General features: G+C 35.6%; 1 protein-coding gene across 4 annotated transcripts in view; it reads right to left on the bottom strand.

Moving 5' to 3' along the window:
- Positions 1 to 13,238, bottom strand: part of LOC106163761 (phospholipid-transporting ATPase ID) — a 30,052-nt gene that overhangs the window by 3,382 nt on the left and 13,432 nt on the right. For all 4 annotated transcript variants that reach the window (XM_013541440.3, XM_013541441.3, XM_013541439.3 and 1 more), the window contains 21 exons: positions 12,831 to 12,889; positions 12,574 to 12,687; positions 11,502 to 11,600; positions 8,213 to 8,347; positions 7,983 to 8,053; positions 7,632 to 7,714; positions 6,607 to 6,854; positions 6,091 to 6,326; positions 5,479 to 5,641; positions 5,071 to 5,160; positions 4,591 to 4,750; positions 4,379 to 4,458; positions 4,116 to 4,217; positions 3,840 to 3,959; positions 3,108 to 3,205; positions 2,605 to 2,783; positions 2,246 to 2,487; positions 1,634 to 1,817; positions 971 to 1,194; positions 747 to 830; positions 191 to 436 (listed from right to left, as the gene is read on the bottom strand). In XM_013541440.3, the coding sequence (XP_013396894.2) occupies positions 191 to 436; positions 747 to 830; positions 971 to 1,194; positions 1,634 to 1,817; positions 2,246 to 2,487; positions 2,605 to 2,783; positions 3,108 to 3,205; positions 3,840 to 3,959; positions 4,116 to 4,217; positions 4,379 to 4,458; positions 4,591 to 4,750; positions 5,071 to 5,160; positions 5,479 to 5,641; positions 6,091 to 6,326; positions 6,607 to 6,854; positions 7,632 to 7,714; positions 7,983 to 8,053; positions 8,213 to 8,347; positions 11,502 to 11,600; positions 12,574 to 12,687; positions 12,831 to 12,889 (3,017 nt within the window). The remainder of the gene's footprint in view (positions 1 to 190; positions 437 to 746; positions 831 to 970; positions 1,195 to 1,633; positions 1,818 to 2,245; positions 2,488 to 2,604; positions 2,784 to 3,107; positions 3,206 to 3,839; positions 3,960 to 4,115; positions 4,218 to 4,378; positions 4,459 to 4,590; positions 4,751 to 5,070; positions 5,161 to 5,478; positions 5,642 to 6,090; positions 6,327 to 6,606; positions 6,855 to 7,631; positions 7,715 to 7,982; positions 8,054 to 8,212; positions 8,348 to 11,501; positions 11,601 to 12,573; positions 12,688 to 12,830; positions 12,890 to 13,238) is intronic.

A 13,238-nucleotide genomic window follows, 5' to 3' on the forward strand; every position in this document is an offset into this window, starting at 1 on the left:
AATTCTATAAAGGGAACAGAATTCTTTCTCACCTTGAAGTGTTTTGAATGTGAAATGCACTTAATTATATAAAACTGGGCTGATACTTCCCATTACATTCAAATTCAATTGAAACAAAGTTGCTTAAAGGGCACAGTTACCAAAATATTACCTTTGAAACTCTTTTGCGTCATATACAAACTCAACTTACCCGGAATGTCACTACAGGTATAAGTATAGAGGCCACTGTGACTCCGTAGGTATGAAAGTCGGCCACGTCATGGCCTGTGGGGTCCACCCCCATGTTGAAGGCCCCGTAAGGAATGAAGAACAGGAGAAGTGAAGAAACCACTCCCTCAAACACACTGTGAAGAAATACTTTTTTGTTGAACAGTAAGTTTGATAGGCCTGGTGCATACAGCTTGGGATACTTGATTGAATATATATCATTCACATCCTGAAACAGATGAAAAGGTGTCATAATATTAGATGTTGATATCAGAATGTTAAAGCTATTGCTTATTTATCAAAAAATAAAAATGTTTGTATAAATGAAAAAAAATATTCTGTTAAAAACATTCATGGAAGCACTGGAAGACTGACAAAGTGCAATCATAGAAATGTCATGTACTGTCTTTAATATTCATCAGGGAGACAATGCAACATCTAAATAGGCACTGGAGCCTTAACTTCACTAACATACAAAAGAGAAGAGATATTCTATAAGTCATAAAGATGTTTCTACTAAACACTTCATCCAAACTTGCCTGCTCAAATATCCCTATTACCAACACTGGCATTGATGTGTAACATAAGTTGTACAATGAGATGAAGAATGGGTCATATAATGTCTGAAAGAATACGATAAATTAAATATAGTAAATATGAAAATTATCATTTACATCATGAATTAAATGCTTGAAATATAATTCTAATTATTTAAAACAGTTCCACAATAATAATATCAAAGTGTGAAATTTTTTCAGTTTACCTGTGCAGAAAATCCACAGAAGAATGCAAACCAGAAATGACAAAATGTGAAAGTGAAGTTCTTGTAAAAGAAGTAGCGTAAAAATATGCACATCCTGACGTAGGACCAGCGGCCATGACATAGAAGTAGTCTCTCCAAGTACCGGAACTGAGCCAGCGAGAAATCACTAGCCAGCACTGCTTGCATGCCTTCCTGGCCACTGATGCCAACACCTATGTGAGCAGCTGAAATGAAAAGATCATCTTTTAATTTACCCATCAGCAGCCCTGTAGGCAGGGGGGAATGGGGGGGGGGGGGGCAGTTTCAAACAAATAAAAAGACACACCATCTTCAAAACTGATGGCTTCATACCTATCTATCCTTATGTACACATATAAGACTAAATAAAATGGCATTCTAGAATTGTACAAGAAACACTTTTCAATTCAAATTGATATAAAACTTAGATGCTTAACAGGTTGTGACTGTACATAAAAATTGTGTTAAAATTTTTATTTTTTATCAGAAATTACAGAATTTTTGTTTTTCACTCATTATTTCAGAAAAGTATTTAGTGTGTTTGTATACTGATATCATTTTTCTTAACAACCTTTTTTTGTTTAGATATATTGAATATTTTATGGAGACATTAAAATAAGACTTATCAATAATTTAGGCACTCACTTTTAATCATGCTAACATCATTGGCCCCATCTCCTATTGCTAAAGTGATAGATTTCTTATTGACCTTGACTAGATCCACTACCAGCGCTTTCTGCAGCGGAGTGACCCTGCAACAGATCACTGCCTTACATAAACAACCTGTCTCCAGCAGAAGTTGCTCCATATCTTTATGTAGGGCAAATACCTTGGAAAAGAGAAACAAGTCGTCAAAAGAAAACTCAAGAAAAACTTAAAAGTGCAACAAAATTTTGAATAAAACCTGCTGTCTATTCAATTAATTTAAGTCAACAGAAATGAATTTTCTTTGATATTCATCTGGATATTTCTATACTTTTGTGATATATTTCACTGTAATAATTTCCAGAGAATTCAGTGATGTTAAGTTTAATAAGCATGACTTTCATATAACCAACAATGCACCTTACTTATATTTCAATAATGAACTGTCTCTGGAAGTCTTAATCATCTTAACTTCACATTTGTTCACTTTAATTTGAAATTTAATTAACACTGTTGCCATACTAAAATGTCTCATCACTTCCTGTATATAAAGCCTAAAGCATACAACCATAAACATAAATGTAGAAACTTCTCTGCCACAGCTCTACTTACCAGGCTGTGTCCATTGATGACCAGAGCATAGCCTCCAAACTCCTCTGTTGAATTTCCATTCTGCATGGGAGTAGCAGTTCCAGCATAGGAGACGACCTCCACACTGGAGTGCCCAGACATCATGTCTTTGGCATTCTGCAGCTGTTTGGCAACTTGTTCTTTAGATTCCCCGTCCACTACGAACACTTCTTCCATTTCTTCTGTCAACAGCTTGCAGGAATACCCAATGTTGATAGCCGTTTCTAGAGATTAAGTTGTAAATACTTAATGTTTTGATAAAATGGGAAAGGATCAGAATAAATTAATGTGGTCCAATATTTCAAACTTATAATAGTGTTTTTCATTAGGTTTATTTTTACCTTGTTTATCCCCAGTAAGCACCCAAATCTTAATGTCAGCTAATGCAAGGTTTGCAATGGTCTGCGGGACACCATCTTGTAGTTTATCTTCAATAGCTGTTGCACCTATCAAAGTCAGATTCTGCTCTATTTCCTCAAATACTTCATCTAACATCTCATCTCTGTTTACCATTGATGTGCTGGAAATAGATTAGAGGATTTTTTTAAAAATATATAAAACATTCTAATTTAAAATATACATTCATGGGAGACAAACAGTGCTTCTTTTTTTCCCTTCTTTTTAAGGAAAGAATAGTAAGGCAGGTGTTCATGTGTTTGCAATACAAGTACTGTAACTATACAACAGACATTAGATGTATGCAACATTTCTCTGACCGCCAATGCATTACTGGAGTGGAAAAAAGTGGGATTGCTGAGATGTAATTACACAAAGAAGGAAGTAAGTAAACTTATATGTCATTTCAGGCTGCAGTGGTTAATGTTATAAATGCCATGACCCTTACCTTGCTCGGTGGTGTTTTTTCTTCCACTCATTGTAATAATTGGAATCAATCTCCTTGGTTGCCAAGCACAGGGTTCGCAGTCCAATGTGAGCAAACTCCTGGGGAGAACACAGGACACACAGTCAACTACAGGGTCAGGCCTACCCAACTACCAGACTCAGCACCAAATGATCCTGAATTCACTGGCAGATTGGACTACACTGCCTGTTTTCAAGGTGTGCGTCAGTACGCGCTTCGAAGTATCAGACACGAAATCGCTCTTGCCTAGTAGGCAATGTGATAGCAATGATTCTGAGCAGGATTGTAAAGTAGTGCATCTCATCTCAAAATTAGTTCCGGGGTATGATACTGTGAAATGTGTACTGACGCAAACCTTGAAAACGGGTAATGTGGTCCAATCTACTGGTGAATTCGGAATCATTCGGTGCCGAGTCTGGTAGTTAGGAAGGCCTGAGGGTGTAGCTTCTTAAGCCATTACCACTATCTAACAATTACCCTAATACTATTTATTCATTTATAAACTGTATTTATTGAGGGTAAAAACATGGTAATCATAAAATTATTCTTCTCCAAGATGCCTATTATCCAGTTTATGCATCAAACCAACTTTTTAGAATGTCATGCAGATAACCATGTGTTACCTATACATAGAACTAAGCAAAACATAAATATAAATATATAAAATAAAATAATAAATAAAAATAATAAATAAATAAAGTAAAGCACACTTACATTTAAATGACTAGTGGTTAGTTCTTTAATATCTCCACAGTTTTTATCCAGGTGGGCATAAACAGTGGTGTCAGCTCCTTTGCACATCAGCATTATCTTGTCATCTTTTTTCACGATCACCTGAACATACCAATAACAATAGTAGAGAACACGAACAGCAACATACATTGTAATATTACCTACCATCTAGCCTTTATCCTCCCATAAATTTAATAAATGCTAAGTTAGTTGAATCCACTTTGACAAATGAATAGTATTACGTGTACAAGTACTTACAGACATTCTTTTCCTGACATTGTTGAAGTCTAAAATACACAACAGTTCATAGATTTCCTCCACCCCATTCACTTCAATGGTGATTGTAGTGGGAGTTCTAGTCTAAAAATATGGAAATTGTAGACAGTTATAAATCAAAAACTTCAAAAAGTTCAAAACTTAACATTTGCATTTTTCGATGGGTGATCGACACTTGAAGACTTTCTCTTTTAAAAAACGAAACACCTGCTCTAAATATAGCACTGTCAAATTTCATGTCTCACCTTAAACACAAATCCAAAATTCCTTGCTGCAGACACCAGTGCCGCCTCATCAGGAGACTGTGCCTGGTATTCTAACTTGCCTGGAATGTAGAGTCAGTCCTTGGGTAAGAAAATCACTTTTAAATACAGTCTTGGACAATCAATCAAGATCACTGGTAACCAATCATTATTTTTATTTCACAGAATAGCACAGCATTCATGACCAAACTTACCATCTTTTTCTTCAGACATGACAGTATGACACAAAGCCAAAACACGGAAAAATTCATCTGCGTGGGGATCTTTATTCTGAACTGCCTTTAGGAGTCGGACATCATGAAATTCGAAAGATTCCTCATACATATGGTTTCCAGAAAAATCAACTTTTGTTCTCTGGAAGAGGAGAAATGAAACTGTTAAGTGGCAGAACTCCAATGTCTAGCTGCAGCACAGATGTTTCAGTAAAACCAATTGTTTGTTATCTATCAAAATGGGTAACCAACAAATCCTACTCATCAGAGCAAATAGACATTTATAGTATGAGAAACATCATTTGCAGAGTGCATCACTTTACAATTTATAATAGGTTACATCATACTTTTTTCTCTAGTAATTTGTCACAGCCTTTAAATTGGGATACTTGTTAAAAGAGAATTGAAAACAGCAAATTTCCTAGGTTTAATAAATAATTCTAACATATACTTCTGACTCACATCACATATTTCCATGGGGTTGCCATCAGGATCATAGGGGTCGCCATACATTTTCCCATTGATAGAACATTTATTAAATGTCATAATGTTCTGGAATAAATGAATGCAAATCAACAGTTCATTCAAGTGCAAGGAAAACAAAATCAAATAAAACATAATAGGCTGTTTGAAAATCTTAGAAAGCAACACATTTTATTTAAATAGGCTTGGTTTGTCACTTTAAGCCACCCAATCAGGCTTTCACAAAAACTTAAAAACAAAGGTTTCTGAATTTTTCCTCAGCCAATACAAGTTATCTTCAAATATTACGGGACAGGAGGGTGGATGGGTGGGTGGAGGGGGGGGGGGGGGGGGTAAAACCATTTCTACCCCTATTGCTCACAATGGTGGTAAAAAAAAATCAATTACCTGTGTAAGTGTCCCAGTTTTGTCTGAAAAAATATATTCTATCTGGCCTAATTCTTCATTGAGAGTGGTAGTCCTGGCCCTGGCTGGGGTGTCAGACTGGGGGTGGTGCATCTTCCTATCCCAGTTGATCCACCAACTGTTCACAAAACGTATCACCTCAACACTGGAAGGGAGCAGCAGGCTTTCACATAATGTACAGAGTACAAAACTAAATAATATACTTCCAATATGAACTCTGGGTGGAACAGTAAATGAATAAATGGGAAAAAATACACCAAAATATCTAAATTCCAGAAGTGTGTGTGACAACGTTCAGGAAGAGGAACATGATTATTTCCTTGAGCAGGGATAAGACTGCCATATAATAAAGAGAAAAAATCAGAAAAGATGGCGTGGGGTCCAGGGGAACGCCTAAGCCAATGATATTTTTGGCTCCAAAAAAGCCAGAAATCTGCCAATAGTCTGAAAAATCTCATACCTGCTTGAGAAAGAAATTGCATAAATGTTATTTGGGATTGTTAATCAGGAACAGTTGTGATAACGACTGCTATAACAGTCTTCTAAAAATGATGCATTTAATCAAAGATGTTTTGTGAAATTAATTTCTCTCACCTGACATACAAAGAGATTGGCACCACTGTATTCAATATGATGACGTATGAGAAGAAAACCATGAGTGCCAGCACCGTGGCCCCAGCCTCTTTGGTGCCAGACGTGGTCCCCAGGGACGTCCCCGGGATATAGTCCTCCCAGGGTAAGTAGAGCTGGAAGTCAAAGCCTGTGGTCGACTCCCAGATACCAAATGCCACCGTGCAAATAAGGCACAAACAGCATAAGGCAATCACAATCTGGAAATGCATTTATTCAGAACTTTAGGAAAACATGAGATCTTTTCCCGTGTATTTTATATAAAGTTAAAAGAATTCTTCAATTCTATTGAAGATACTGAAGTTGTAATTCTTTCTCAATAAAATACCATCAAAATAATCATCATACTGCCTGTCAAATGGATTAGATCAAACAGAGGAAGTTTGGCTGCCATTCTAAGGTAAATGCTGCTGCCTCATCCCATTTGGACACCTCAGTATTCATTTTGTTTCTGTGCCATAATAACTCACTAAAACTCACCCTAATAATGAGAACATTCATGAGACGATCAATATTGGTCCTTTTGAACATGCTCTCTCCACAGTTCATCATGAGTTTTGTGTCTTGTCCAGCAAACACCACCAACCCATAACACCACATGGTATTTCTTAGTACACAACCACGGAGGAGGATCTTGTCGTTATCCACTGAATACGCCTCCCCCTTCCACTTCAGGGTGCCCTCGTATTTGTTCAGCCTGTTGTTGGGGGCTTCACAGGTCAGCTCTCCTATTGAAATCATACACAGAATAATGTTAACTAATTAAGGCACACCAAATGAACTGACCTCTCATTATTAATCAGTTCCTTCAGTAATTATATAGCTAATTAATCAAGGAGTCATCAATAAATGCAACTGATTATTAGTTAGCCAATTTCTGATCTTATAAGTTTAATCAACTCCACCCATTACTTTTTGAGTTAGGCTGTAAACTAACAAACCAACAAAGACATAAAATATGAATACCTAAACGGTGGTTCTTAAAGCAGACACACAATAATGAACTAAAAGTCAGTGAGATGTCAGTTGATTGTGATTTTGCAACTAATTCACTCCAAACACAATCCAACTGCATTTTCCAGGTCACTTTCTTTTTAGAATTCAGTTTTCCCAAATAACATTAATATCCACTGATCTTTTTTTTTTTTTTTATAATCATTGAAGCTTAAATATTTATAATCGAAATCAAGTAATCACCCACTTTTTATCCACAACCCCAATTTGCCTTTAAGCATAACAGGCATACATTGGAAAATGAAATAAACACTACAGTAAATAAAAAAGTGAACTTAACATTTTGCAAAAATTTTTTTTCTTGTATCCTACTTTTAAATTGCACCAAAAGGCCATTTTTCTACAGGTATTTCCACTGTTTCAACTTATTCTGTAATTTTAACCAAATCCATAAAAATTCATATTTTTTCTTTTTTATTTTTTAAATTATTATCAAACAATTCCATGCTGGCCTGATTCTGGACTCTCTAATTCTGCATGCCATGTCTCACCATCAAATTTACTGAGCTCTCCAATATCATTCCCCATTTCTGCCGTCTCTGGCAGAGCCTGTCTGACCTTCAGGTTGGTTTCCCTGTAGATAGAACCAATAAGTTAAAATCTACAGAAATCAGGATTAATGTGCTTACAAAGGCATTCCCTTTATGAACTGGAAACTCAAACATCATCATCATCAACCAGTGGGAGAATATAGCAAGAGAGCTTGACGTCTGAAGAATCGTTTTGTCTATGAGAAAATCAAGTTTTACATCCTCATATCCTGGGCTGTATATAATTCTATTACCCCAAATATGATAACATAGAAATAATGGATTTCTGTGGAATCGATTTACAAAACATACCCATCTAGTTCTGCTGTTTCAATATAGCACAGACTGTTTGGTTCACTTGTTGAGAGCAGCAATAAATCGGCCTGAATCAACAAATATGAATAATTAATCATCAATAAAAATCGTCCAATATTAAGATAACACTCAGTGAAAAAGGCCAGATCAATTCCCTGACAGTGACAACATCTTGCTTCTGCCAGTGAAATAGAAGGATGGTAAGATTGTGTATATTGGGAACTTACCGCTACAAATTGATTATTTTCCATTTTGATGATATCCCCAACCTCCACTTTGTGCCAGCGCTCCTCCACGAGCTGCCCATTACGTAACACAGACGACAGCCGGTTGTTGACCCGGTTATCGCTTCTGTGCCTTTGCTGAAATAATCCAACACAAAACGCACATTGACTTAACTGTGGCAATAAAGCTTAAACAATCCAATACTTTCTCAGTGAAAAACTTGTTAGTTAATTAATACGCAATATTTACTCATACATGTATGTTTAACGTTAGACACAATTCAATCTAAGGGAAATGATTGTAGTACAGTGCACATGGATTATTGACATCTTTGGATCTAGACCATATTGTCTAAATAAAACTGCCTTGCTTGCAACGCAGAAATAAATGATGGTAATAATAAGATCAATAAATCATATAAAAATATGTAATGAAGAGTACACAAAGAGCTATGGATCTGCTCCTTAATGTTTAGACATGAAGACTGAATTAGATACAACTCCCTCCTTCCCTGGAAGAATTGTGAATAATTTGCTATGAGTAAAAGCAGTAAAGATTTTATACAGCAATTGTTTGGTGCTATTCAAAGTGGGGTATTTAATTTGTAGTTTTATAGAAAGTGGAAAGAAGCTAGACCTTGCATTAAGTGTGTTGGAAGTAAATGAAATAAAAATAAAATCCAATTTTTGGGATCTGGAAGTCTTCATTGGGTTGGTATTGAAATTACAGTGAAGTCTGAACTACCATTCATCACATTAGTGAGCAAGCCAGATTTCCAATTTCTGCAGAAACATCTGGCATTAATTCACACTGATGCATCTTAGTCCAGAGCATTCTATAATCAATAAAGAAAGATTAAATTCACTGTGGAGAGAAGTAATACAGACACTCAGTCCACTTCTATAGATTATCAAGACTGATCTTAACTGGACCCTTGGAATGTTTCACAAAACGCTAATGGTAAATGTTTGCTTCTCATATAAGCATCTGCTTAGGACAGCAAGGGACTGACCAAAATCAATAAGATTTTTTATCAGGCTGACCAGCAATTCTTTCCAACGTGATAGAAAAGCTTCCCTAAAACTCATTCCAGCTGAAGGTAATCTTGTTTTCCTAGATACCCATGTAACCTTCAGCTAAAAAGACTTACAATCAAGCAAAAAACGGATAAGATGGTTTTGATTTTTTAGACAACTGAAACCCAAGGAAAAGAAGTTTAAATGTGCAAGTCTATTTCAAAGCAGGTGCTGGTGACATGTTAAGTCTAATACAAAATTTACTGACACTTGTTTGGCAAATTTGATCATCTGCACCAATACAACTGCACCCCAAATATGTGAATGCTTATATATATCAATGCAGGGGGGATAGAGACCGTCTTCTGGGTCTTCCGGAAGACAGTCAGATTTGCAAGTTTACATTGACGAGTATCTATTTTTTTCTGCCAGAAGACAGTCAAAAATGGAGAATGGATCAACAAGGACAATTTGGAAGACCGTCAGAAAATATCTCTGGATCCCCCCTTGCTGGACCCGCCCCTGCTGGATATGCCTGCTGTGACCATATCAGGACTTTTCTAAATGGACCTGTCTGGCAAGCATAAAATGGTTTTGAGCCTTAATGATCTGCATGAACTCTGAAACTCTGACTAACCCCAAGGTATTGATAATTTCTACTATTCGTCTGTACCCCAAGTTTGCAAGTGCTGAAGGTGACTCTCCATTTCATTCTACATCTACCTGCCCAGTTTATTCTCAACTCCCTCACCTGCCCATAAACAGCCTGGTTATATATAAATCTAATGATTCCCTGGTGACATGATGTTACCTCACCATGCTACAAAAGCCTGAATAAACAATTGCATCCAGACAGCATCAAGGTCTGCTGTAATTTATAATTAACCACAAAGTCTCGTTATCATTTACGTAATATTCATTTGATGCTAAGTTTATATCCGACATGATATATGATGCTGCTGGTAACACTGTATGGAAGGTCCAAAATGATTTTGAGCAAATTATCTGTGTGAACTTTTGACCTCAGAGTAACCCCAATGTATTTCTAAATAACATCACTGAAGTGCAATAAATATCTTGAGTTTGTTTTCACAATATAAGTAGAAAAGCATGTAATGTCAATGGAGAGGAAACCTACATATGAAACACATGAAGATCCATAGCTTTCTGCTACATTATATGTTAACATGCAATAAATGGATTTCCCACAATTGATTAAACTTAATGGGACTACAGGGTCATTTTTGCAAGCAAATGTCCAAGAAAATTAGAAGAAAACTAAACATGATTAATATCTTGGGAAACAAAACAGAAGGCAATATACAAGTATGACAAACTGAAATAATGCTGAGATGTTATTCAATATTTTTTCATCTTTTCTTTTGGACATTCAGAATTGCAATCATGAGATGCATAAGAATACTAGTTCAGTTAACACAAAACATTTAAGTCAAACATTTAACATAACAGACAACAGGCAAACAGAAGCTTGGCGAAATGGACCCAAAGTATACAACAACATTCTCTAGTCCACTCACTAAGTCTTCCAACATTTCCTTGACAGCAGAAACAGCGAGTACAGTAGCAAGAGGAACCAGTGTGGTTAGTGGGGAGAGTGAGGAGACCCAGGGAAGCAGCTAGTAATGGGAAAGAATATGTAGGTGTATCAGTTAGTGCTGTAAGGTTCTATGGCAAGTAGTCAAGCGGCCATTATCTGGAATGGCAAGTTTTGAGGAGCTGGTCGGTTTTGACACCAATTCGGGAAGAACAGTTCGGAAACCACCATCACACCCAAAACTGGAGGGAAACTTTGCCTGATGTCCGTGCCAGAATACTGTGTATAGAGCCAACAGAGGAACTGCTCGAAAGCACAAAACAGATTTGCTGTAACACAAAGCTGATACATACAAATCTCTTTTAATGATTTTTTTATTCCCCTACACAGTCAATAATCTGAAACAGACTCAATCAAAGTAGGTAAAATCAAAAGCCAAAACCACAAGAGTCTTTTTCAGAAAGTTATGTCTAAATTGGCAATCTTTTTTTCTTTCAAAAACCCAGATTCATAAAAATGGATTTATGAGTATAACTGTAATTAGTTGGAATGACATGTATTCCCAACAAACACCCTTTTTCACATAAAATATCCATTTTTATAAGCTGTTGGTTTTGACTTCAGACTAACTCTAGTAGTACGCAGTTCTCCCGGCAAGCAGGCCTCCCTATGCCGAGGTGAATCACACGGTGAGCAGCACCAGTATACGTAACAACTTACTATGTCATCAATAGCATCTTTGAGAGCAGTGATTGTAAGTACAACTGCCAGCGGCACAATGGTCGTGACTGGAGTCAAGGACGAGATCGGTGGAATGAGCTATAAAACAGGAAACAAAATATCCATGCAAAACTTAGTAAACAAAATACTGAAACCATTAATTAAAGTATTCACCATAAAATAAAATTAAATACAACACTGAAGATGTTAAACTGGAAGATAATGAAACTCTTCTGTCATTATGATGTAATTATAAATAATTAACTAAAGAATATTAAACAAATATGTAATATAGTTTTCATGCTCTTTATTTATATTTCAAGTAAACATAATGAACCTCCCAAGTATGTTTTTTATAAATTATTTCATGACAAAGTACTATACATGCTACAAAAATAGTAAGCACATCTCAAAATTAATATAATTGCTCAAATCAAACAATAAATCTTTTGTGTCTCTTTAATTCTTTTATCATTCTTTTAAAAATAAATAATCCCGAAAAAATATAAACAGAAACATGCATCTCCTCACTGGCAAGTAAAAACAGGCCATGTTATTTCTAAACCAAGGTCTTTTAAAAGAGGATTTAAAACCCCTAAAAATGTAAATACCAGTACAATGTTAGTTAATCTGTTTTCATCAGCATATTTTTAGTAAATCAATGTTATGCCGCAATGAATAATTCAGCGGTGAGGTGTCACACATAGATACCTGAAACACAATCAATAAGAGTCTGTGTCCTGAAATAGCTGTGCTGAGCAGACCAGAAAATTATAATCTGCTGGAAAATTGGCTCTGTTACTCTATTATTTTCAACACAAGTACTGTGCTCTAAATCCTAATTTTAAATTATATTAAATCACTGGAGTCAGAACAGACACCATCAGCAATGATGGTTCCAGTCTTCAACTTATTTCTATCATTAAGTTTATCAGGTTTTACACGATCAAAAATGTAATGAGATAATAATGTGTTTTATCTATAAAATGTTAACCTCTGTGACAATGTAAAATTCAACTCATAAGTTGTCCTAAAACATTCACTGGTGACACAGTAGTAACAAATAGCTTACCTGAAGGATGAGTAAGCCAAGGAAATAAGAATTGGCTATCCTCTGAAACTGTTCAAACAGGTTCTTTGGCAGGAATGTGTACCAGGTATACTTGGAGGTACAGATGTAGTTGTTCTGGAAAATTGAAAAAAAAAAAAAAAAAAAATATATATATATATATATATATATCACATGCTTTACTGGAGATAACTGATTTACAAATGACACAACAAACGGTATCTGGTGCATTTTCTTCAAAGTACAGAAAGGATACTCACTGCATAATTAAAGCTTTCATTGTATGCCGAATCGTTGGACTTGATTTTTCTTTCTAATTCTGAAAATATATAAAAAAAATTTATATACAGTAATATTTCTGTTTGGTCCATAAGAATCTGCTTCAAATATGAAAGTTACACATTTAAAAACACAAGCTTAACACACAGAAATCCCTAAGATCATTGGAGGACAACAACTATTTTTTTCCCAAAGGGAGATTCATAATCATCAACTTCAATATGATAAATTCACAACCTGAGAAATTTTTTTTTTCAAAACATACCCCATCAGTACACAATCTAAAACAAAGCATGACATCATACAAGATAAGAAAGTGTCTTAAGTATCACTTTCTTCCAAATCCTGCAAAATCTTCTTTCATATTTACAAAGTAACAAGACTATGGG

Source organism: Lingula anatina, chromosome 1, assembly GCF_051362555.1.
Source record: "Lingula anatina isolate TDL-2025a chromosome 1, LinAna3.0, whole genome shotgun sequence".
NCBI classification, from domain to species: domain Eukaryota; kingdom Metazoa; phylum Brachiopoda; class Lingulata; order Lingulida; family Lingulidae; genus Lingula; species Lingula anatina.